This window comes from Cucurbita moschata, unplaced genomic scaffold (genome assembly GCF_002738365.1).
Source record: "Cucurbita moschata cultivar Rifu unplaced genomic scaffold, Cmos_1.0 Cmo_Scf00033, whole genome shotgun sequence".
Lineage (NCBI taxonomy): Eukaryota > Viridiplantae > Streptophyta > Magnoliopsida > Cucurbitales > Cucurbitaceae > Cucurbita > Cucurbita moschata.
In genome coordinates, this window is record NW_019268549.1 from 1,281,414 (window position 1) to 1,307,825 (window position 26,412).

The 26,412-nt window shown below is 33.3% G+C and overlaps 2 protein-coding genes across 3 annotated transcripts; one reads left to right on the forward strand and one right to left on the reverse strand.

Annotated features, from left to right (window-relative positions):
• Positions 1-4,742: 4,742 nt before the first annotated feature.
• LOC111430326 (DEAD-box ATP-dependent RNA helicase 10-like) lies at positions 4,743-15,262 on the reverse strand. Of its 2 annotated transcripts, none has more exons than XM_023066538.1 (14): positions 15,024-15,262; positions 14,256-14,410; positions 10,801-10,924; positions 10,600-10,669; positions 9,650-9,712; positions 9,105-9,179; positions 8,872-8,991; positions 7,817-7,858; positions 7,661-7,735; positions 7,257-7,403; positions 6,914-7,051; positions 5,703-5,814; positions 5,542-5,630; positions 4,743-5,078 (listed from the first exon to the last, which is right to left on the reverse strand). In XM_023066538.1, the coding sequence occupies exons 2-14, from the start codon at positions 14,392-14,394 to the stop codon at positions 4,923-4,925; spliced, it is 1,350 nt and encodes a 449-aa protein (XP_022922306.1). In that variant the 5' UTR covers positions 14,395-14,410; positions 15,024-15,262; the 3' UTR covers positions 4,743-4,922. The 2 variants fall into 2 exon arrangements, with proteins under 2 accessions (XP_022922306.1, XP_022922305.1); XM_023066537.1 differs by having other exon boundaries at positions 14,256-14,408; positions 14,955-15,262.
• Positions 15,263-19,853: 4,591 nt separating this feature from the next.
• On the forward strand, positions 19,854-24,462 carry LOC111430398 (hydroxyproline O-galactosyltransferase HPGT1). The gene is made up of 12 exons (XM_023066623.1): positions 19,854-20,285; positions 20,375-20,438; positions 21,131-21,180; positions 21,271-21,455; positions 21,774-21,837; positions 21,928-22,000; positions 22,123-22,246; positions 22,910-22,997; positions 23,094-23,144; positions 23,621-23,692; positions 23,780-23,892; positions 24,020-24,462. Exons 1-12 carry the CDS (start codon positions 20,173-20,175, stop codon positions 24,040-24,042), a joined length of 1,020 nt encoding a protein of 339 aa, XP_022922391.1. The 5' UTR covers positions 19,854-20,172; the 3' UTR covers positions 24,043-24,462.
• Positions 24,463-26,412: the final 1,950 nt, after the last annotated feature.

Genomic DNA, 26,412 nt, shown 5'->3' on the forward strand with positions numbered 1-26,412 from the left:
TTTTTGCGGTTGGTATTAGATGGTGAATAATTATAAGAAATAAATGTGCTGGCAAGGAAAATAATGGTGAAGATCAAATGACTATTACTTTTTAGTCCAAGAGAACAAATAATTAAAGTCGTATTTAATGATAATTTGATTTTTTTTTTTTTAAATATTGGCAGGAAGTGAATTATAAAACTAAGAAATTTATGGTATGTTTAATGATTATTTTGTTTTTTATTTTTAATTATTTAAAATTAAACTTATAAAGGATATAATTTATATGATTATTTAACCAGTAACCTAAGTTTTAAAAAAAAAATTTAATTTAATTAAGAATTAGATGTTTGATTGAGAAAGGTAAAAAAAAATACCATTAAAAAAAATATTAAAATAAACCTAAGGAAATATAGAAACAATTAAAAAGGTTTCGGTTGAGTCGAATGAATCTTTCTTCTTCTTTTCTTACTGTTCCTGGTTCAGTAGTGAAGGAGAAGGAATAAGGAGTCTTTCTCTTTTACAGTTGTGAAAGAGTGAAAGAAGGTTCAGGTTCAATAGTGAGGTTCGCAATGACACGAAGTGCAGCGGAAAACTATAGGGACGGGACGTATATTTCCAGAACCCAATCCACCAACTATCTGGAAATGTTGGCAAACAGGGCCAACGTAGTGACCAAGACTCCCTTTGTTATGATCATCATGACTTTTTGTTTCCCTTTGCCCGACACTCAAAACTCAAGTGACCTTTCTTCTTGGAGGACCAACACTCTATCCATGTTTTTCAGCTCCTTCTCACTTTGTACTTATTCTTTGTTTTGAGGAGCTTGACCTGATGATATCTTATACTAACTTAAGATCTACGAAATTAAATGCAACTATCATATACTTGTATTATGGCCTTTAATTGCGATACTGCTATCAACAGTAAAAGAAATATTTCATAAGTGAGTCGAGTATTAGAGTTAGGGAATGCAAACAAATACAATAATGATCAGGGACCTATTATTTAAAACCATTATAAATGTTGCCGATGTGGGCCCATGACATCAATTTCAAGTTCAAACTTGTGCAAAATTATTTAACTAAATTTTATCATGGTTTATGTGTTTAACTTTATAGAGACATTAAAATCACTTCCCATGATTAGAGTTTAGGAATGAGGAGAGAGTGGGATCGAGGGAGATTACAAGCCCTTTTTTATTATTATATTATTATTATTATTATTATTATTATATTATTATTTTATTTTCTAATGTTTCATGATTGTTACAGCTATGATTGGAAATTAAAAAATAATTTTGGAATAAAGAAGATTAAAAATTATCCTCTAAAGATTTGTTGTTGTTGTTGTACAGTAAGGATGACAGCCAATTTTAAATCCAAACTAATATTTAAACAGATATATCAAATAAATAAAAATGTTTTTGGCATGTTTAATTTTTTAACATTACTCTTCACATCATATAATAAAAATCATATAATAAAAATCATATAATAAAAATAATAATGCTCCCATTTATTATAGTTCTTTCTTCTCCAAAATTAATCCCAATCTCTCCAAAATCTAAACAAAAATCTCAACCATGACACGGAGCTTTTGGATTCATTAATGATTTAGCGATTACAAGAATCTTGTACTTAAGTTTGTCTTTAATTTTTATTGATCGTCACTGGTTGAGTATTCGACAAAATTTCAAGCTCCAACAAGTGAGGAGAGCAATAAAATATTGAGATGATTAAATTTTGTGTTACCCATTTCGACTTTGAATAAAAGAAAAGTATATAAATGAATTGAGATCATATGTGAATGAGATCCGTTCTTAGGATATGATGGTTAAAAAATGTTTAAAAGAATTAAAAATTATTATTATTATTTTTTGTTTGTGTGGGGTTCAATTCTAGGAACTCCAAAATTAGTGCTAGAATTTTCGTAAAAAAAAAAAAACAGTAAGAACAAAACATGCTTAAAACATGAGTCCTAGCTCCCAACGCTGGACAAAAACATGCTTAAAAACGGGAGTCCTAGTTCCCAACGCTTGACCGTGAGCTATCCTTTATGCAATATTGCATTTTTTGTGTTGAGGATTGTTGGGAGTGAGGCCTTTTACGGAAACCCAAAGCAAAACCATGAGAACTTATGCTCAAAGTGGACAATATCATACCATTGTGGGGAGTCGTGATTCGTAACACTTTCAACACCACATTAAGCTAATGACACTCTTCCTTGTAGCCTCAAAATTAAAACCCTTAACCTTCGTGAGACATTACAAGAGTTGTATAGTTCATATTTTATGACAATAATTCACTACTATGTAAATAAATTTTTTAAAATACATTAAAAAAAATACAATAATTCTAAATTATTATCCACTCAAAATTTGTAACTATCGAATAAATGTTCTGGTTTGATGTGACATGAATTGCAACATCCTGTGATAATTTAAACAACATTTTCTTCATATCTTCCTTGAAATTTATATTGCATGATTGAGATGACTTGGTTCATATCACTTACCAACAATATTCAATAAACGAGACGGTCAAAGATGACAATTCAACTGCATGAACGGAAAGACCATCAGCTAATAGCGCAAGAATTTTTCATTACAGTCACAGACACTAATGTGATGATCAACTAAACAGCGCAAGAATTGTCGATTACAGTAACAAACACGAAAGTGACACTCGATACAATGGCACAAAAACATCGTATGACTCGATGACAACTCAACTACGTGAACTGAAAGACCAAACTTGAACAATTCCAACAATACACTAGAGTAGAAATGGGTCGTACCTAGCCTAAATAATACACGTTTTTAACATAGAATATTCATAAATGGGTGGAATATGAAGCATTTTGTGAGTATTATAAGCTTTTTAGCTAAAAATAAATCCAAGTTGTTTAAGCACATTGCAGCATTGTAGCTGGCCATTACATGTTGCCACAAACTCCTCTAATTATTATAGATTCCTACTAATTTATTATTTTCTAATTTTTTTTCTAATTTAAATTTTATTTTTATTCATATTTCAATCTTAAAATTTTCCATTAAATTAAAAAAAAAATTATGAACTAACCAACCAATAAAATCAATTGAAATAATATGTTGACTTTAATAATTAATGCATGTGAAAGTAGGGATGGGCTATCTCAACTTGATAAATAAATCCATCAATATGATTAATTTAATTGATTTTAGATTTTAAAATTAATTATTTTCATAGTTAATAAATAAATCTCACCCGAGTTAACATAAGGAACCTGCTTGTTTAGTATCACCAAAATTGTAACGATCTGATTTTTTCGTACATGTATCGATCGAGGTCATTACTTAAAATAAGGCTTTTGTAATTTTAAAACGAGCACGTCAATTCATAGTTTCCCGAGTCTTCGTAAACTAGAAGTTTCATACTCTCAGCCCTACTCGTAAAAATCATTTTGAAAAAAGTGAGTATTAAAAATAATCAGTAAGGTACTACTCTAATGGGATAAGATATGTTTTAAAAAATCGGTCAATTCGATCATGACCTCTCCTAAATCTGAATCGTCTAGTTCAATTTTAACCAGCACGTAAAGATTCTAACCACTCAACTTGTACATTTGTGATTAATAAAACGTTGACTTAGATCACCCCTTTTCAGTGACGTTGGTGACTACTCGAACACATAACGTGTCATTATCATAAAATTATTTTTCATCACAACAACCGTTTCATTTATTAAAATAGGTCCCGGTACATTTAAAACATGATTTATGAAGCATTGCAATCACACAAATCACAAACCCATAAATGTACATACATATCCTAACCATTTCTAGAAAGAAAACAAAACTGATAATGATAGTCTCCATTTAATAACGAAAACTTTACAGAAAAATACCATAATAATATTCCGATTATAATTAATTCATTACGTATAAGAGACCAAAACTGATAACTAAAATTCTCTACGTACAGTATTAGATTTAAGGAACAATCTAAAGATCTGATACTTGTTAGAACTCATTGAAAAAGCTCGTGTACTTGTTAATTCGTGTTCGAGCTTGTTCGAATTTGCAAGTTTGGCTCCCACAAGCTGTGACCGATACCGCCACACATTTTTTTCTTCTTCTTCGGCTTCTGTTTTTCCTTTCTCCTCCTTTTTTCATCATAGATATTGTCCACGGTTGTGAATATAAAATATTTAAAATTTAAATATTTTGAATAATAAACAATTTTAAAATAAAATATTCAAGATAATTATGGTCTAAAAGATTATAATGAATATTAAATGCTGGACATTTAAATATTTTGAAAAAGTCTACAAAATTAAATGTTGGTAATGAATGTTAAAGGTTGGATACTTAGATATTTTGAATAATAAAGATAATAATTGTCTAAAAAATAAATGTTGGGATTTTCAAAATATGTGAAGTACATTTTAAAAATCTTATTTGAATGTATTTTGTTTAATTATTACAAAATAAAATCAAAATTAAACCATTATTATATCTATTTTATACAAATAAAAAATATTTAAAAATCACTTAACATTTATTTTAAATTAACTATAATTTTTAAATTTTTTTTCTCTCTTTTAATCTTTAACTTTAGGCTTTTATTAATTAGCCATAAGTTTATATAAAAACAATTTAATTCAATTATTAATATAAATTTACAAAAAGATGAAGGTAAAAACACACAAAATGTAAAATACACTTTTAATGTAATTACATATAAACATATAAAATGTAATATATTCTATTTAGGAGATATATACATACAAAACACTTAGTTCAATGATATTTAATCAATCGATCCCGAGTATCTTAAATACACGAAATGTCAAAATTTCTCGTTCATTTGATGATTTGTATTCAAGTTAGAACATCATATTCACCTAAAACTAGCAAAAATTGAATCGAGACTAAATTATAAATATAAACAACTTTTTGGCTCATTTTCTTTTCATCTTCTTGGACGTTTTTCCATTTTTCAACATTTTTCCAGTCTTGAGACGCATATACTTTTCAACACCGTTGTTGTTGTCGTCGTCGTCATCGTTGTCATCTCCACCTCTCCTCCTCTTTTTGCCACCGGTTTCTTTAATTTTCTGCACATGTTTCAAAATAACCACATCAACCAAAGTAGAAAAAAAACGAATGAACAGTGATGCAAGGGCTATGTTACCCATCAAAACATACATAATAGCTTAGGAATAAGTCGAGCTAATATAAGTTCGGCTTACTTGGTTTCCATAGTCTCTTGCGTTTTTTATAAATTCTTGAAACAAAATTAAAAATTCAAAAACTTATTAGACATAAAATGAAAGGAAGCCAATGATAGAACCCGTGATACGGGCGTTTTGGGTGCTTACACTTTGTACATCGGGAAAATTCAGAGGGGAAATTTTTTTTGGCTGAAGTCATTAGTGAGTGATTGAGAGGGGTATCTTGTAACTTTCACAGATGATTATCAATAACAACAGGGAGAGATTTCTATCAATACATTTTAGTTTTAGAATTAGACACAATAGAGTTTAACCTAAAAGAGAAATTGTAATCATAATTTAATACCATGATGGATATTCTCTTCGCCTCTGCCACACGCTCTAACAACATCAAAACTTCCTCTTCCTGAGCGGAAAACTGCGGTAGCTTTTTCCCTGCCATGTTAATAGAGTCAGATATAGTTTGCTGCAAAAAAAGAAGGAAAAAAAAGGTCATCCATTGATTACCTATGAGCTTCTCTATCTGCATATACCACTCTAACTCATACTGATTAACTAACGAAATGGCAACCCCGGAACGACCTGCACGAGCAGTTCTTCCCACTCTATGTATGTAATCCTGCAGATGAAATCATCATAGAAAAACATTGGAAGAGATTGAGACCTAATCTTTCAATTATCTAAGCCACAAGTCTCAATATGTGGGTTTTTAATTTAGGTAGTTATGCAATGGAGCTACTCGTCAAAATATTCACATTACACTACACACATCCAAGATCACACAAATAGTAGAAGAAAGTATTTCAACAGAAGCTAAGTCCTTGTCAAATTATGTTGGTAACTTTCATTAGGACTAAGGAAATTATATTATTACAAGTAAATGAACAGAGGATGACAAATAAATGAACACCACTTATGCAGTACAAAAGGCTAAATTGGTTTGATACCCACTCTAGGTCTAACCCTTCTACTACATTCTTAACCCCATCACTGATCAACCTGTACTGAACAACTTAAGATTATTCCTGCCTATTTAGTTCCAAAATTTGAGCCGTGTGTCTATTTGAACAATCAGAAATGTCTAACAAGTCCTTACCTTTTCAGTTTGAGTCAAATAAATCTCTGAACGTATGTAATAGGCTCCAAACAAATTTGAAATTTTTGAAAATCAATACATCTATTAGATATTAATTTGAATTTCATATATAGCGAAATCTTAGTTTTACACTTTTTTGTATCTAGTAAATCCATGAGTTTTAAAAATTTTGAAAACTTAGGAGCTAAATTTGTAATTATGAAAGTTCCGAGATCAAATTGACATGAACTTCAAAGTTCGGGGTTCAAAGTTCGGGGACTATAATAGCAACATAAGCTAAATGAGAAGGGAGAATGTTGTACCTTCAAAAAAAAAGTGAGGATACTGTAAACCATGAGAATATAGAAGTATTTTCAACTTTGACACAGAAAACAGGAAAGCAGTTTTCTCTTTCTAAACTCTAGAAATAAAGCTATACAGACTAGAACTCCTGAGGCTATGGAAAGGAAGGGTTAAAGCCCGAAAACAACTCCTGAATAAGAAACTATCAAGCATATAGTTCTTGAATTGGAATATAAGAAAAAGAAAGATACATCATACAGAAGTTAACGCAAACAGCAGAATGCATAGAAGCCACAATGATGCATGTAAACCTGAACAAATAGAATTGCAGAAGGAGAACCTTGGAATTTGAAGGAATATCATAATTTATGACCATATCCACAGATGGAATATCAAGTCCTCTACTAGCCACATCAGTGCAGATAAGAACATTGCACTCTCCGGCCTTGAACTTATTTAAGGCTCCTAGTCTCTTTGCCTGTCAAGACATGGTCCATGCAGAGAGTTTAATTGAATAATCCCACAAAATGATGAAGCCAAAGAAAAATAAGGGTTTCCCCAACTTCCGAATTTTTTTTAATATGATAACTTGGTTGATAAATGATGTACATAACCGGCTTCCAATTTCAACTTTCAAAATGTTTTATAACCAGAGAAAAGAATTGTAAACCACTGAATTATACCTGGGTCATCTGACCACTTATGGGTATGGCTCTTAACCCAAGATTTCGAAGAATCAATGCTAGAAGCCGAGTAGCGTCACAAGTGCGAGTGAAGACCATTGATGTTGAACCAGACATCTCAGTTAAGATATAAACAAGATAACACTCCTGTACAAAATGACATGTAACAAAGTAAGTCCAACAGTAAAATAAGTTTGATTCCCTTCAGAAGTTTAAACGTCAATCCCTCTCCTCCCCGGTAACTAAAAATGTATTCCGCTAAAAAAGACAGAAACATATAGCCCTTTCCTTCTCTTTTTTTTGTTTTTTTCATTGTTGTTGTACTTGCAGAGGGAACCATCATCAAAATCAACAAAATTAGACTGACATAAACAAAAAAATAATAAACCAAGAAGTAGGAAAACCTTATACTTCGCAGGGATGAAACAATATTGCTGCTTCAATGTGTCTACTGTGGAATATTTGGTTGCCGCTTCAATCTGAAAGAAGTCAAGACTAAGAAAAATTAATATTTGAACAAACTCAGGAAATTAAAAGATTTTAGACCATCACAATCATACCTTAACAGGATTTCTTAAGCTTGCCCTTTGAAGTTTCCGAACCTGTAGAATTATCTCAACTTGGTCAGTGATTTAAACCAATACAAAACCCCAAAATTAAATCTACCAGTGTTCAGAAACTACTTATTCAGATATGATACACCGTCCCACTTCTATGCATCCAGAATAAACAATTTAATACTGATTTGATTTTTGTAAAGGATATGAAGCACTTGATGGCTTTTTTGTGAGGAACACGAGAAAAAATCAAAATCAAAATAAACACAAAAACTATATATGGCAATAGATGATGAGATATTGGACAACTAAAGTGCAGAAGCTTTAAAAGATTGTAAATGTAGTCTTTTATGGTACTTTTTTCTTATTTCTTTAAAATTAGAAACACTAAAGCACATCACCACACATCACTCAAAAACGGTGCTTTGCATCTCCCATTCCTACTTATAAAATTGCATATTGAATATCATGCTTTCATCTTACTCCGTTTTGCATGTTAATTGTGTGGTTCCTTGCCACTTTGCATGTGCAAGGGTGACACATTAACCATGCCTCAACATGTACTATAAAAGGGTAAGACTAGTTGTCAATCCTTCCTACCTTGGTCGTATGCTAGGTAAGTCGTGTTGTTTATCTTATATATTTTTCTAGCCAACAACAAATGTTTTCTCAAATGTTTTCCAGTGATTTCAAAAACCTTATACTCAATCCCATTTTCTGGAACCATTTGACCTTGAGGTTGCAAGATAGGCCAGTTGTGCCAAAAGGTGTCTCAGAAGCTATGTTAGCTAGCTTGCTCAAGGGCGTGCGCAAATGGCTCACAATCGCTTTCCGAGTTCTTGAAAAGTGCAATGGTAACACTTGGCATCTCCCATGCCCACAAATAGCATTGCATAAGATACAACAGAGGCAGCATGATAATCTTTTCTTTAGAATTTTTTTAATTAATTCCTAGTTCCCGACAAAATTTTGTTCTCCGAGAAAAGAAAAAACTAAAAAAGACGGAAAAAACAAAAAACAAAAACAAATCAAATCAAATCAAATGTTTCCATATTTACCTTTTTTGTCATAGTAGCAGAAAATAAATATGTTTTCCTCTCACGAGGAATTTCATTCAAAATTTCATCTATTGATTTTTGGAAGTCTTCATTCAATAACCTATCTGCCTCGTCAAAGACCTGTTCGACATGCAAAACAGGCTAGTCAGTACAGGTTTATTACTAAACAAAGTAAACAATTTAATTTAAATGAAAGTTTATTCTCTCAAACGTAATTTTTTTACAGAACGCACCAAATACTTCAATGTGCGCAGGGAAAAACCCTTCGTATTAGTTAGATGGTCAACAAGACGTCCCGGCGTCCCAACCTAAAACAAAATAAATGAAATTTTAAATAAACTGCTGATTAAATAAGCTGCAACAGAAACCACGACAACACTAGAATTCTCAAACTAATTACAAATAGGCAATAGAAAATAGTGTATAGAATGATGATTAGACAAAAGTATTTTCGTGAAAATCATATAATTGTAGATACTTTATGATGTGTGGTAGTTTTTAAGTTAAACTACTCGCCACAGAAGTTATATGGCAGCAGTAACTTTATTTAACTTGGACATCTGTTCTAAGTAACTGTATTTCCTATTTACCGATAGATTTTTCATATAAATACTCGCATAATTTTGCATGGGAGGGTTATGATAAAATTCTTTCTCGGAGGCTAAATCACTTTCTCATATAATCCACAACAAAAGGATAATGTCCTGAAGAGGACATGAATTTTCACAGTGACCATCACATTCAAGTTCAAGAGAAGCAGAACATATCAGAGACTTACAATAATATGTGGCCGTTTTGCCAAGTTAATGGCTTGCTGCACCATGTCTACCCCTCCAACAAGCTACAGAAGATTAACATAAAATACTTATCACCAAGACGGCTCCATGTTTACTAAATCTCGAAGCACAAAAAACATCAAGAGGAAAATAATAACAAGAAAAGAAAAATAGGAGACCTCACATCCTCCAGAATTTTTTTTGTTAAGCGCTTTCTTAACCTTAGTCCCCCTCAATGTTGGTAGGTATCTATGTCACAAGACCAGGTATTTGAAGTAAAGTTTCAACTTGATTTTATATTCAGTAAAAAGTACCCGGAGAAAATACAATGCAGTCCCGTACAGGAGTCACACTCCATCTGTAGACCCCAATCTCTCTTTTTCTAGTACCTCTAATCTCTCTTTCTACCTTATAATCACAACTGTAAGCCACCAATGCCAACTAGACACCTAGAAGCAAGCTTCCAATAACAAACTCCCATACACTAATCCTTTCTCGAACAAACCACCTAGATAGTATAACAATTATCCCCAAGGGCTGAGGTTGTAAACTGTAGCTGACTAGTCCTGATAAGTAGCCATTGTGCAAGTCTTCTTTCTCATCACGAAGGCATAAAGGAAATATTGGTTTAAGTTTCCCTATATCCTCATACAAATTTAATATAGGGTTCGGATTTCTTCTCTCTCTCTCTCTCTTTTTCTTCCTTCTTTTTTTTTTTTTTTTATGAGGATACTAACGGTTTGGACAATATTCAATAGCCAATTCATTTATAACATATTAAAAATTATTCATGAACTGGATGATTATGTGCAGAAATTACTTAGATTTTTAATTATTTAACTTTTAAAACATAATAATTTTATATAAATATTTTTTATTAACATATAATATAATTTAATATCCTCATGATTTGTACCCAGCATTTATCCTCAGTATACTACTGAAAGCTTACCACTGCACACTTGATACCAATGCCAGACCCTAAAGCTTCGAACTGCTCCGCTATCTGAATTGCAAGCTCCCTGAAGAATAACAAAAGCAACAAAATATTTAAAGTTTATAGACATGCTAAAATCTTTCCAAAAGATTACTTCTCTCCTTTTTAAAGATAAAAGAGTGCATGTATATAATCTACTACAATTCGGTATCAAACCTTGTGGGAGAGAGCACACAGGCAAAAAATGCTTGAGGAGCATCCAAAAGGGCTTGCAAAATGGGAAGAGCAAAAGCTCCAGTTTTCCCAGAACCAGTCTGTGCAAGTCCAATTAAATCCTTTCCTGCATTACAATGGTCATAAGGTTGAACATAATCAATACCACAAACATAAGTTGCAAAGAAAGAATAGTAAAAAGAAAGCAAGAAAAAGGGAAGAAGGGGCACCACAGATAAATATTAGACCTACATTCTAAAATTTACTATACAATATAAAAAGAACGAAAATACATTACGGTTCTAATTAATTTTCAGCAATAAACATTATAATTGAATGAATATATAAAGAAGTGCAGGACCCAAAACCCAAAGTGGTTACACAGAAAGCCTCTACAATTGAGAAAAAACAAATGGAAACAAACAACTTTAAAAAAAAATTAATAAAATAAAAAAATAAAGGATTTTAAGTTTAGAGCAATCTCCCAACTGGAGAAATCTTGTACTTTGTACTGGCAAGGTAATGGAATGTATAGGTCATAGGTTAAACGTGATGTCCTACTCAGAAATTGATGTGTCAAAGTATCCATATCCTATCATCATGTCATGTGCAGCCACATGTCTACCTTTGTGCATTCATTTTCTATTTACACCTACATCACATGTGCAGGTGGAGATACAAACCTACAACCTCATGGTGGGCTTTGATGCATCTACGCTTCTTAGCATAGGGAAAATTTATTAGAAGATATCCATTGTGCCAAGCTTCAAAGTGCAATCTCACAATAAGAAATCACATTCACCATCGCCAATCTTTCTATCCCTGAAGAATATCTATGGACAGATTACACGTTTGGCAAAACAAGAACCAATTAGGTAGTCATTCTACGTCTGTGGTAGTTAATTTTGATAATAAATGTCTCAACAACTTTTGTAATGACCCTTACCCAAGATTCATATCAGGATTTGGAATCCGGATTCGGTATCTGATGGCCCTGGCATTCTCCTACGACATGGTCACATTACTTACTCACCGCTTCTAAGAGTGAAGACTATCCCCACAAACCAACACGAGTCCTTCCAACATGTTTTGTCCTCACTCACATGCATCCTAGGAAAATTCTCAAGATATCACCCAATATAGAATTGCTGCAAGCAAAACACGTTTAACTATGGAGATCCTATGATTGAGCCACTGAAAAGGAATGAACATGATACGAAATAAGGTGTCTTAATCATGTCATGGATGATTTAGATTTAAAAGGTTTTATTGTATTTTTTAAGTTTTAGAGAATTGTCTTTAAATTATAAGTTACAATTCGTCAATGACCATGATGTTATTGATAGCCATGAACGTTACAACCCTTCAATTAACCATAGGTTATTATAAGGTTTATTTCCAAGGCTATAAATAGTTGTTCATATCATTGCTTTAGTATGAAGATTTTGGATATTATAATGAAAGTTGCATATTATGCTTTCTTAAGCCATGAGTTTGTTCCTTTACTTTTCTTGTGTTTAAATTTGCATGCTAGAGTCATTCAAGTAATTCTGATCAAACTATGTTGTGGAGTGATTCGAATCATGAGTTTAGAAACGAGTTTTCTTTACTCTTGATCTTGATCATCAAGGTAATCCGTTCCAACACTTTCCCTTGAGTTGATTCCATAACAGAATGAAAAATAAGAAACAAACAACAACGGAAACATATATTCAACCTAGAACCTAAACCTCTAATACCAAAGGATATGGAATCAACCTAAAGAAAAGTTTTGGAACAGATTACCTTGATGATCAAGATCAAGAGTAAAGAAAACTCATTTATAAACTCGCGATTCGAATCACTCCACAAGATAGTTTGATCAAGACTACTTGAATGACTCTAGCATGTAAATCTAAACACAATAAATGCAAAGGAACAAGCTCATGGCTTAATAAGTATAATATGCAACTTTCATTATAATATCCAAAATCTTCATAATACAGCAATAACATGAATGACTATTTATAGCCTTCAAACTAAACCTTATAATAACCTATGGTTAATTGAAAGGTTGTAATTTTCATGGCCATCAATACCATGATGACCACTAACTAATTGTAACTTATAATTTAAAGACAATTCTCTAAAACTTAAAAAATACAATAAAACCTTCTTAAATCTAAATCATCCATGGCATGATTAAGGCACCTTATTTCGTATCAAGGCACCCTGTTGGTATAGGTAGTAATTTTCCATTCTTTTAAGTCTATATTAGTCATCCTATCCTCAAGATCGCTCTCATTCAAATGTGGTCTCGATTCATTCATGTACCCCTCCTTTACTAGGGTGTCACATCCCACTAGCTTCCACCTTGGTTCGTCTCCAAACCACATCTTATTGGGAGAGGTACTGCTCTGAAACCATTTGTAACAACCCATACATAGGATTCGGCACCTGAAGGCCTCGACATACCCTGCGACATGGTCACATTACTTACTCCTCGCTTCTAATAGTGAAAACTATCCCCACAAACCAACAAAAATCCTTCATGCTCTGTCCTCACTCACATGCATTCTAGAAAAATTCACAAGAGATCATCCAATATAGAATTACTCCAAGCAAAACACGCTTAACTATGGAGCTCCTATGATTGAGCCATCAAAAAGGAAAGTGCACCATGTTGGTATCGATAGTAACATTAAATTTTTTAAGCCTTTTTTAGTCATTATATCCTCAAGATCCCTCTCATTTAGATGTGGTCTCGTTAATTCATGTACCCTTCCTTTACTCGGGTGTCAAAGCTTTTCATAGAAATTTTATCATCATTGCATAGATGACCATGCATAAGTAATAAACAGAATCCACTGCCTAAGCAGTAACAAGCCTAAACGGAGTAACCTAAGTTTACTACAAACTGAGTCTACATTTAACCGACAAATCTGACACGCAGTCATCCCATCGATGACATCGGATAAAAATATGAAAACAGCATGCTGAATAGAGCATACTAGGACTCTACATTTAACCATTGATTTGATCAATTTACCTAGTTTTGCGAGTAAGAAGCCAAGAAGCAATAATTCAACTCGAGAAAGTTAAGAAATTTAATATACAAACATATTGGTCAAAGGAAACTACAACAAAAAAAATATATATATATATATATATACATATATATATATACTAGGGGCCTTATTGATCCTTAAAAAAGTGAGACCCAACATATAGGTGATTGTACTGTCTCCTGATCTAAAAACTATAAAGTGCAAAGCGAATAGGCAGCAGTTGGCCAAAATTGCTATCCCGCAAAAATAACCAGAGCCATCATTCAGCATACCAATTTTTATATAGAAAAATGTGAAACTTTCATGCAACTCCAAAATCAAAAGAAAATTTAACTATGGCATTGGTTGAATCAAAAAGAAGTATTTGAATAGAGGAAATGAACACGTAAAAGCATGAGCTAAGGGAAGAACCTTCTAGGGCATGAGGAATAGCCTCGACCTGAATCTTAGACGGGTTTTTCCAGCCTAAGCTCTCGCATGCCTCAACCAATTGCTCACATATCCCCAAGCTCTGAAACGTCTTTACCTCATCTTCATAGTCTTGCTCCATTGCCACCGTTCAATCTGGAAAATAAAACAAAACAAAAACATGGGTTAGAGACCTTGATTTAAGACTCAAGTATGACAGAGGAAAAATTATAAACTTAAGAAGGTAAAGAATTAGTATTGTGAAAAACAATGGGGAATAAAAGTAAGTAATTTCAGGGATAAATGCTCGTTGCCAGAACGTCTATACCAATAACAAAGGTTTGCCATTATAGGGAATATATTCGGGGAGTATATCAATACTATAAAATTGTTCATTAATTTCGCCTTCACTATGCAATATCTTATTTTGACAAAGAATCAAAAGTTTTCACTGATAATACGAAAAGTTCCTGTAAAAAAAACGAACCCTAAAAGCCCGTAACATTACGCAATTTGCAGCGACAAATATTCAGAGAAACAGACAAAAAAAACACCAATCCTTCGATCTACATCCACTTGAAAACCAGCTTAAGGGACTTTTATTAAGAGCATCAAGTCACCAAAAACAAAGTTACGCAGGAATAAGTCAGCCCCCAATATGTACGGACTGAATCGCATCAACAAAAACAAGATATCTCATACCTTGACCGATTTGAGCTTCAAACGAATATCAACTGTGAAATCACCTCACAAGCTAAACCACTCGTAACGAATCGGAAACCACCGCGAAACACAGCTACAACAGCCGTCTGATGCTACCGTGGAAGACCAAGACCCACGGCGTTTCCAGCCTTCCACACCGAGACTCACGCCGGCGTAATTCAGTCTCAAAACCGATACCTCGAAAAATAGTGACCGGCAGCTACAATATTTTCTGTGTGTCTGCGTAATTTTCCGAGTGCTCGCTACAGTTGGTAGCGTAAAGAGCAGCCCTAAAGATGAAGGTAAATCACAAATTACAAATATACCTATTAATTTAAAAATTCCTCTTTTTTATACTTTTCAATTTAAATATATGTTAATTTATTATACTTAAATTAATAAAAATAACCCTCCACTTTATCTCAAAAATATTCATAAATTTTTTAAAACGTTTCAGTATTACCTTTAATTTAAAAATATATATATATCAAAAATACATTTAAGTTTAAAAAAAAAAAAATTTAAACACCGTTAGTTTTGAATAAAAAAAAATGTTGATACCTAATTTAAAAATACACTTTAAAATTTCAAAAGGGTTTAAATGATATCATTTAATTTTCAAAAGTATTTCAAAAACACTTTTAATTTTTTTAATATTTTTAAACTTTTGTATAAACTTTTAAAATACGCCTAGAATTTTTAAAATATTTTTTAACTATTTTAAAAAAAAAATCAAAAATACTCTCATAATTAGTATTACTTTTCAAAAATATTTACGAAATTTTAAAAATAATATTAAAAATAGAGATGATCTATAAGATGTCGATAGAATTTTTTTTAAACGTTGTTTTTTATTAAGGTTAAAGATATTAATGATATTTTTAAAATTTCATGTGAACTTTTTAAACCTATTTTTAAACTTTTTTTTAAAAGTTCAAAAGATATTAATGAAATTTTCTCAAGTGTATTTTTAAAAAAAATTTAAAAATTAAAAATATTTTTTTAAGGCAAAATACCATGTATTTTTATTAATTTAGTATATATTAAACAAAGTGAAGGTTTAAAAATAAAAACCCATGTCTCGATTTTTTTAATAAATAATAATAAAAAGAAATAAATAAACTCAATACTTGTAATTTTTTATTATCCAAGTTTGAAATAAAAGTCATATTTTTTGTGAATTTGAAAAAATTCATAGCAAACAAAAAAAAAACCAGACAATACGAAATAATAATAATAAGTGGTAATCAAATGATGCAGATCAAAATATATTAAAAAATATTTTTTATTTTCAATCGAAGTGTGCAATCAAACTTTGTAATCAAAATAAATTTATTAATAAATATTTTCAACTCAATGAATTATATTTTTCTTTATCAGTTTATAATATTCGGAAAAAAAATGTCTAAAAATCAAATAATCGTATTTAATATTATTATTACTGCATCACAGAATTTTATATAGATAAAATATTTTCAATAATTTTATTATCTAGTTTAATTTTAGATGTTGACTATTGTTAAACTATTTTATTTTTATTATGTCAAATTATTAAATAAAATTTAATTGAATGTTAATGCATGTTACTTACATTCTAAATTTTAGGATTTTGAGTGTATTTAGTAATAAATCTTAATAATTATCTTTAATTTAAATTTTATAAAATTATATAAACTTTAATTGTAAATATTTAAGTGTAATTTACGCGTAAAAGAATCAAATGTGGTATACAATAGAGACAGAGTTAATTATATTAAATTAGATAAGTAAATTACAAAATTATATAATTAGAAAAAAGGTTAAAGGAGTTATAATTAGACCCTTGTCTTTATCTAGAAAAATGATATACATACCATAAATATTAAAAATTAATCAGTAAGTGACTTTATTGTTGGTATCGAAAAATGCAATCACCCCTTGTCTGGCTCACGATTTATGAACCTACTTTTTTGTGATTGTTTCATGAGTTTTACTCTCTTTTTCGAGTACAGTTTTATGTATAATACTTTTCTACACACGGTTCCACACACTCGTTCATAAATCCACTAGGCAAACTCATATGTGTATCCCTAGACCTGATTATAGGCTAGTGTATACTCACACGGCAGAGACCAACAAAAAAAAAAACAGAAAACAACAATAAAAAGGAGCACATATAATATAGTGATGTACGTATCAGTGCATAACACACATTAGAGAAATAATTCATATTCATAACATATAACATGCATGAGGTTTTACATTTAAAATCATGGAATAGTATAAGTGCACAGTACTTCCGTACTTTTCAGAACATGAATTCTCCATGAGATGTGCTTACATGTTCATAGCATTTCATACTTGTTCGTAATACATGGTGTGTCGTAGTATCTCACAAGGCACGCGTAATCATAGTAATATAATAAACCTAATTAAAATTACGAAGTACATGGCTTACGAAAAATACTAGAACATCATAACATAAAATAATATCAGACAAGAAAAAGGTCACAGGTTACACGATATTCATGTTTTATTCAATTCATCCAATCTAACTCGTTGGCATTTTGGCATTCCAGTAGTAAGTCCACCAATAGTGTTGGATCTAAACTGATGTTACTGATGTTTCTTAGTCGGTAGCAGCCTAATCCTATTTGTGGTCAAATTTCACCGTGACATTCCATGACATCGAACTTATAACATATTTAAGAAACTAACTTCACCTAATCCTCCAACTAATCATAAACAACCATAAAAATTTCAAATTAGCAAAAGAGTAGCCTTACTGATGTTAAATGCCTTTAATTACGTCAAAAATTGCTCCAAAACGATTTGAAAATGGTCAATTGGATCAAATTTGGCCAAAAAAAACAGGTGATCTAAGCTGACCAAGAGTCGCCAAGTCAATTGAAAGCCACTGGGAGGAGTTGGCTTGTAAGAGTCGCCTCTACGAGTTGTAAAAGCCACTAGATTTAAAAATAACATTTAGACTTTCTCTGGGCTAAAGGCATCCCGATGCTAAGATTCTTTGCAGTCTTATATAGTTTAAGTTGCATGCTTAGAATCATTCAAACTTGATATGATCAATTTTGTTCGTGGAGTGATTTAAATCTTAAATGAATTTCTTTGCCTCGAGATATTTTATTAACATTATAATCCAAATCTTATTTTCCCTCGAGGCAATTCCTTATCATTTTCAAAGTTCTTGGATATTTAGACCTTAAGTCTTATTCTTCAATACCGTCATTAGATATAATTTCCAGAGTTACAATCCTCTTGATTGGAGGATTTTAGCATTTGTGACCTAGGAGTTTATATATCCACGAGAATTCAGGAAGATTCTTACGTCCAATTGGTTAGGGTCACCATATCAGGACCGTAATGAACACTCTGGTCACACATGTCTAAGCTTCATGTGGATGTCGGGATACAGTCGTGGGTCGATAGCAGTTGGACTTGTTGAACCATTTAGAGGTGTTGGGTCACATGTGTGGGTATAGGAGTTTATATATCCACGAGAATTCAGGAAGATTCTTACGTCCAATTGGTTAGGGTCACCATATCAGGACCGTAATGAACACTCTGGTCACACATGTCTAAGCTTCATGTGGATGTCGGGATACAGTCGTGGGTCGATAGCAGTTGGACTTGTTGAACCATTTAGAGGTGTTGGGTCACATGTGTGGGTATAGGAGTTTATATATCCACGAGAATTCAGGAAGATTCTTACGTCCAATTGGTTAGGGTCACCATATCAGGACCGTAATGAACACTCTGGTCACACATGTCTAAGCTTCATGTGGATGTCGGGATACAGTCGTGGGTCGATAGCAGTTGGACTTGTTGAACCATTTAGAGGTGTTGGGTCACATGTGTGGGTATAGGAGTTTATATATCCACGAGAATTCAGGAAGATTCTTACGTCCAATTGGTTAGGGTCACCATATCAGGACCGTAATGAACACTCTGGTCACACATGTCTAAGCTTCATGTGGATGTCGGGATACAGTCGTGGGTCGATAGCAGTTGGACTTGTTGAACCATTTAGAGGTGTTGGGTCACATGTGTGGGTATAGGAGTTTATATATCCACGAGAATTCAGGAAGATTCTTACGTCCAATTGGTTAGGGTCACCATATCAGGACCGTAATGAACACTCTGGTCACACATGTCTAAGCTTCATGTGGATGTCGGGATACAGTCGTGGGTCGATAGCAGTTGGACTTGTTGAACCATTTAGAGGTGTTGGGTCACATGTGTGGGTATAGGAGTTTATATATCCACGAGAATTCAGGAAGATTCTTACGTCCAATTGGTTAGGGTCACCATATCAGGACCGTAATGAACACTCTGGTCACACATGTCTAAGCTTCATGTGGATGTCGGGATACAGTCGTGGGTCGATAGCAGTTGGACTTGTTGAACCATTTAGAGGTGTTGGGTCACATGTGTGGGTATAGGAGTTTATATATCCACGAGAATTCAGGAAGATTCTTACGTCCAATTGGTTAGGGTCACCATATCAGGACCGTAATGAACACTCTGGTCACACATGTCTAAGCTTCATGTGGATGTCGGGATACAGTCGTGGGTCGATAGCAGTTGGACTTGTTGAACCATTTAGAGGTGTTGGGTCACATGTGTGGGTATGGGTCGGAAGCATGGACGTGGGCTGATTCCGAATCTTAAGTTAGCACATCGGGGTTATAAATTTTGAAAATATAAACTAGAGAGTTAATTTTATAACTATGATAATACCAACCTAATTACAAGTTTACTTAAAATTTTAAATTATTATTTTCACAAAAATTATTTTAATATCAATTTTTGTTAGTTTCATTAGAGAACACAGAAGTTAAAATTTGAAACTGAATTTTTGGAAGTCGAGATGTTTTTAAATTGTTTTTGTTTTATAGTTTGAATAATTACCTGCGTTTTTGTCACATACCAAATTTGATAATGAGATTTTTGAATGTATAATCTCAATCTGTTCATCCCCAATCGCTGAACGGTACTGAATTTTTCACCAACCCCTAAATCGATCTTCTCCTTTTTCTCTCATCGAATTTCTCGTCCACCTCTAGCGCTCCATTCCGAAATCCAATTGATTCTGCCTATCATTTTCCAATTCCGAAGTTTCAGAGTCGATTTGGTGATCTTCAAGATCTGGTAAATGCCTCAGGTTTGATTGTTTTGGGGTTTTGAAGGTTGAAGACGAAATCTATCAGTCGCTGAGAAGATGCGAAGTAAGGGATCGAATGCTCGGCTTTCGAGCATGCCTATTCGATCCCGAATTCCCACACTTTTGCTCTCCATGTTCGCTACCTTCGCTTCAATCTATGTCGCTGGCCGGTTCGTTCTCTTTGATTCCATCGTTCCCACTATTTCTTCTTCCCTCGATATTTGGTTACGGATCAATTTGAATTCTGGATGATTTGCAGGTTATGGCAGGATGCGGAGAACAGGGTTTACTTGATTAAAGAGCTGGACAGGTTAACTGGTCAGGTGGGTAAACCGCTGTATCCATTAATGGTGCTTACTGATTTCTGGAATTTTTAGTTAACATTATTTGTAAGCGACTATTGAGCATCTACATTCCGACTTGCACTTGTCTGAGCTTAAGCGGTTCAATTATTAAACTAACTGGAATGATTTTTATTAATAATTCAATTGATATAAATATCCTTCGAAGGGGTAGTATGCGTAGGGAAGAAACAGCGGTTGATAGTTCCATGGAGGTCTTTGAAATATAATACATTATGTGCTTTTTTGCATCAAGATTGTTGTTGTTTTGTTAGAACTCAAGGACACAGTTGTACAACCTAATAGAACAGATCTTGTTCAAGTAAGGTCCAGCGATCTGTTTTCGTTTTTGTTTGTTTTTTTCGTTACAAGGTACGAGTGGATACCTGGATCATAATTCTGGATGGTAATTTAAATCAATCAAAATATGTTTGTTGATGTTGAATCATCACAATGAGAATATAGCATAGGATGATTTAGCCATAAATTAACCAATGAGGCTATGGCTTAGCCAAAAAATGCAATAGTAGCTATCAGATCTTGGCTTTGAATTCGGTATTTTTACGCCCCTTCTTTTCGCTGCAGATCTAGTTGCGATTTTTGTTGATTTCATATCCACTTGCTTAGTTTTGTCTTCTCTGGATTATTCAAATTGATCCATGGTACCTGTACAGGGTCAATCTGCAATTTCAGTGGATGATACATTAAAAATCATAGCTTGCAGGTAGTACTTATTTTCATTTGGTTGGATTTAAACTATCTAATTTTAAGTACACAGCTCCCATCTCTTGTAATATTTATACTTTTTCTATAGGGAACAACAGAAGAAGTTGTTGGCGCTTGAGATGGACTTGGCTGCTGCTAGGCAGGAGGGTTTTATGGTGAAGCATTCAAGAGAGACTAACGAAACAAAGATCCCCTTGGTTGTAATTGGAGTTATCACCAGATTTGGCCGCAAAACCAATAGAGATGCAATTCGTAAAGCATGGATGGGAACTGGTAATGCATTATTCTTCCCTGTCGTCGAAGTTATTCACATACCGAATTGCCAGGATTGAGGTTTTGTATACCTCAGAATATACAAAGAAAAATTAGGGTTAAGAATGAATAATTAAGACTGGAGGCTCGTTATGGTGTGAGAAAGATCAGTTTTTGTGACTCTGTAATTCCTCATTGTACTTTCTCATGGCAGGGAAACAAATGTCTTCCCCCTTTCTGATTGCTACATTTTGAAAATATAGTTTATGTTTGTGTATATTAAAATCATTTCTTAACGCTGTTTTATTGAATGTTTAAACCTAAGAGCTTTATTTGCAGGTGCTTCTTTGAGAAAAATGGAGAATCAGAAGGGCATAATTGCTAGATTTGTCATTGGAAGAAGGTTTTATCTCTATTCATTTTTTTCTCTTTATGTCTAATATTCTGATTTTCAATTGAATGTTAATGGCTGGTTTTGTATGCTTTCTTGTAGTCCAAACCGAGGGGACAGTTTAGACAGGGCCATTGACGATGAAAACGGACAATATAATGATTTCATTATACATGTATGTTTCCTTAATTGTTATAGACGGTTTGCTTCAGCATCAAAATCATCAGTTTCTCGGGGAAGCAATTTTTGTTACCTGAGTAAAATTTAGTTGATTTTCTTTAGCCTACTTCTTTACAGAACGACCATGTGGAGGCACCGGAGGAGCTATCAAAGAAGGCCAAGCTTTTTTTTGCTTATGCAGTTGATAAATGGGATGCTGAATTTTATGCCAAAGTCAATGATGATGTTTACATAAATATTGGTTAGTACAACTAGTGAGATGAACTATTTCCCGTTAATCCATCTAGCTTTGCATGTAAAAATCCTCCGGGAAAGTAAGAAACAAAATCAGTCTGTCAATGAAACTTCATGCCTCATGCTAAAACAATCAAGAAGTAAAAAGACGACTAGTGAGATGATCAAATTTTCTTGATAAGCCAGCGCTATATCTCTTTGTATTGAAAGTGAGTTAATTAATGCAATACGACGTTGGTTGAGACAGTCGCACCATAATGGAAGGTGTTCTGCATCATCTATTTGAAGACGGGGAGCATTGTTGAGGAGACTGGCTCTTTTGCTTTTCTTTGGAGTATTGTCTTAGAAATAAGAAGAAAATTTTAAGAGGTTAGAGAAGTCTTGAGAAGTTTGAAGTTTGAAGTCATTAACAGTGATTCTCTTGTAATTTTCTTTTCTTAGGGTTCATTTTCTTAGGTTTGGTCTTATTTTCATGACCCTTTTTTCCTAAACAAAATGCCCTCAATTGTGTTATTTCTTATAAAACACAACTATTACCATACCTTCAACGTTACTTTTCCCATTGAAGTGAAGCTATTCTCAGCTTCTTCCCATTTCGGGCGTATGGCACTTTTGAGCTAAAATGTATACATTAGCTAATCATATCTGTAATTATTTTTTCTCTATGCAGATGTCCTAGGGAGCACACTTGCTTCTTACTTGGACAAACCTCGTGTCTATATTGGGTGCATGAAATCTGGTGAAGTGTTCTCAGAACCGTGAGTATGGCGTAAATCAGCAGACATATAACGTAGGTAGTGGACATTTAACCATGAAACTAAATCTCTCATCTTTCTCCATTTGGATCTTTTCAGGAACCACAAATGGTATGAACCAGATTGGTGGAAATTTGGTGATAAAAAAGCGTAAGTTAATTGCATCTGTATACGCCGAAAATTAATGTTACTAATTCGTTCTGCTAGATTCTTTCCTTTGCCGGTGTTCGTCCACTTTTGCCATGGTCAAAAACTCATTCCACTCGAGATTATTATGTTTATCATGTTTTGGGCTTTGGAGAATATATAGAGAAAGTCAATTTAAAAGTGTTTTTGTCTTAGAAAGTACTTATATATGCATATATATTTGAGAAAGTATTTGTGGAAAAACACTACTCTAAAGGTGTAGGATGAAAACTTATTGTTTATTGAGTACTTTAGTAAAAGAACACTTGCTAAATGCACATATTGAAAATCGTTTTGAACCGAACATTGACTCGGTGATCCTAACTGGATTTGTGAACCATATTTTCATCTCTTGGGAAAGTTTTCTTTACTTCATTATGGCTGTTTTTCATAATTGTGTTCTTGTAATAAAATTTGCCATCTTTGACCAACACATACAGATACTTCCGTCATGCTTCCGGCGAAATGTATGTCATATCAAAAGCTCTGGCCAAGTTCATTTCAATAAACAGGCAAGTGTTTCTGCTTATTATCCATCGTCTTGTCTGCATTTTACATAGCTCAACAGGCATGATTACATCAGGTTTCTCAATCTGCAGATCTCTTCTCCGTTCTTACGCCCATGACGATGTCACGGCCGGCTCCTGGTTTATCGGGCTCGATGCCACATACATTGACGAGGGGAAGTTTTGCTGCTCTTCTTGGTCTGCTGGTCTGTCTCCCTCTAGCTCTAACACAACAGATCAGAATTGAAAATCTTCAAACCCCCAAACTTCAACATTAACACTAAAAGTACCAAGTTCTTAGCAAGTTGAATTTTGTTGTTTCTCCCTTTTCAGGAGCCATTTGCGCAGGTGTCTGATTGGCTTGCTTGAAAATCCTTGATGGGAAGGGGAAGTGCCAGCCTGAAGAGAACACAGAACTAATTTACATGTTTATGATGTCGTGTGTGTCGCTTGGCGAAAGACAATAATATTAGCTCGTCGGACACTGTCTTCGGATTCTGTTACGCTAACGCTGAGTTCTCGAGAGACTGACCAGAGGTTCACAGTTTGTAAGATGTGCAACAACAGTATTTTCTTCATTCTTTGGACTTCACTTCATCATACAGACGTTCTTATCTGTTATTTTGGCGTTCATTTAGCACATCCGGATGTATGTTAGTTAATTCATTCAGGCGAGTTGGACCTTTGAGAAATGTAGATTATTAAAGGCACTGTTTTATGAAGCACCTATAATTCAGGATAACTCTCGAGTGGCAACACTCTCGTGCTGTTGTTCATTGGCCCTGTTATGTTAACAAAAATCAAACGATTCGGAACGTGATTAGACTATAAGAGTAGAAATCTCTCATTAATAGACGTCTTATCAGCAGACGCATTTTAAAATTCTGAGATTGACGACGATATATAACGAGCCAAAGCATACAATATCTATTAGTGGTGGGCTTGATTGTTGAGAGAAATTTATTTAGGTTCTTGTTTGATAATTATTTTATTTTTGGTTTGTTTCATTTTTGAAAAACCTTTAGTGTATAATGAAATAAAAAGTTAAATTAAATGGTGATCAAAATTAGTTTATGAATGAAAAATGTTTATGCTATCTTAGTGTCGAAAGAAAACAAGCCTCAAAAGAGGCAAAAAAAAAAAAGCACAACAACGGGTAATAGCTCTCTATTGATATCACAAACAATTTTAGCTAACTGGATCGTAGTAGAATTGGTTAAAGCATGTCCTCAACCAAGAGATTAAAAATACGTGCTCTGAACCAAGAGATTAAAAATACGTGCTCTGAACGAAGAGATCAGATGTTTAAATTTCTCTAAAAAGGAAATATAGGAAAAAGAGAAGAAACTATACCGATTCTACAAGTAACGGGACTTGTAATTCTTCTTAGAGACATTTGTTTGGAAACCAATCAAGTAGAAAAATATCGATAGTTCCATTGCACATAGACACCTTTAAGAAACCACTATAATCACTAATACTCGAACTTGGTAAGACAACTCTTGGCTTGTTTAAATTGTTGATTAGCCACTAATTACATTCCATTTGTTTCATATATGAATCTCTACTAAAGGTGGTAACTTGTTATAACACATCGACCACTAGTAACACTATCAACCACAATATTCTTTATGACATTTACAATCCCAAGAGGCCACTATTGTCGTATACAAAGAACCCATAGTTGGAAGTACTACAAAATTCCTGACATTATCTATATAACCATTCAAGCTCAAATACAATGCCAGTAGATATTGTTTTTTTTGGACTTTTGCTTCGGGATTCCCCTCGAGATCTTAAAACAAAATATTCCTTTATAACAATATCAGAGCCAGATATCGAGCGGTGTGCCAGCAAGGACGCTGGGCTCTCGAAGGAGGCGAACTGTGAGATCCCACATTGGTTGGAGAGGGGAATGAAACATTCCTTTATAAGGGTATGGAAACCTCTCTCTAACATACGCATTCTTAAAACCTTGAGGGAACACCCAAAAGAAAAATCCAAAGAAAACAATATCTGCTAGCGGCGAGCTTGAGCTGTTACATTTATACACGTTATCTAATATGTTATAAATCATATCAAGTATACATATTTTTGTTCCGGTCATTATAGTACATGTGTCCCTTACAATATAATGGACATGATAACTTAACGTAATCCAAACCTTCCTCTGACTTATCACTGATAGCTGCTCAAAGTTTTCAACTTCAAATGTGGAAGCGAAACACGAGGGTTATGCTTGTTGCAAAACTTAACCCATGCAACCCTCTTCCCACATTCCCAAAGGTACACCAGGACACAACGAGCTTGCTAGCACCTCAATTATTTTCGATAGGCGACTATCTACTTCAACTACATTAAGAGGATTTTCTTCTTTTATTCAAGAGATAATCAACAACGTAATAATGAAAAACAAACATCAAGAGATAGAAATTTTAAAACGTACCATTTTGGTTTCTTGAATTTTCAAGAATACGTTTGTTTGATCCAAAAAAGTTCAAAACGACTACTACTTTTAGTTTGTTTTTTCATTACTACAAAATAAAAATAAATTTTTTTATTAATTTTTCATCTGATGTGGCACGAGAAAAAAAGAAATCGTTTTAGTTTACTTATTTCTACATGTCCCAAATACATTTTAAGGTACATCGTATAACTTTCGAAACCAAACGAACCCATTTCTTGAAAACTCGGGACTCGAAAGGAAATTTGAAATTTGTGAAAGT

Bases quoted from the DNA above. Each gene is read 5' to 3' on its own strand.
- LOC111430326 (XM_023066538.1), bottom strand. From the start codon at position 14,394: ATGGAGCAAGACTATGAAGATGAGGTAAAGACGTTTCAGAGCTTGGGG. The intron at 8,992-9,104 runs GTGCGTTCTGTA...CATGTCGAACAG, and splicing joins TGCGCACATTGAAGTATTTG to GTCTTTGACGAGGCAGATAG. The intron at 5,079-5,541 runs GTATTAAATTAT...AAACATGTGCAG, and splicing joins CGAAGAGAATATCCATCATG to AAAATTAAAGAAACCGGTGG.
- LOC111430398 (XM_023066623.1), top strand. From the start codon at position 20,173: ATGCGAAGTAAGGGATCGAATGCTCGGCTTTCGAGCATGCCTATTCGA. The intron at 21,181-21,270 runs GTAGTACTTATT...CTTTTTCTATAG, and splicing joins TTAAAAATCATAGCTTGCAG to GGAACAACAGAAGAAGTTGT. The intron at 22,001-22,122 runs GTATGTTTCCTT...ACTTCTTTACAG, and splicing joins ATAATGATTTCATTATACAT to AACGACCATGTGGAGGCACC.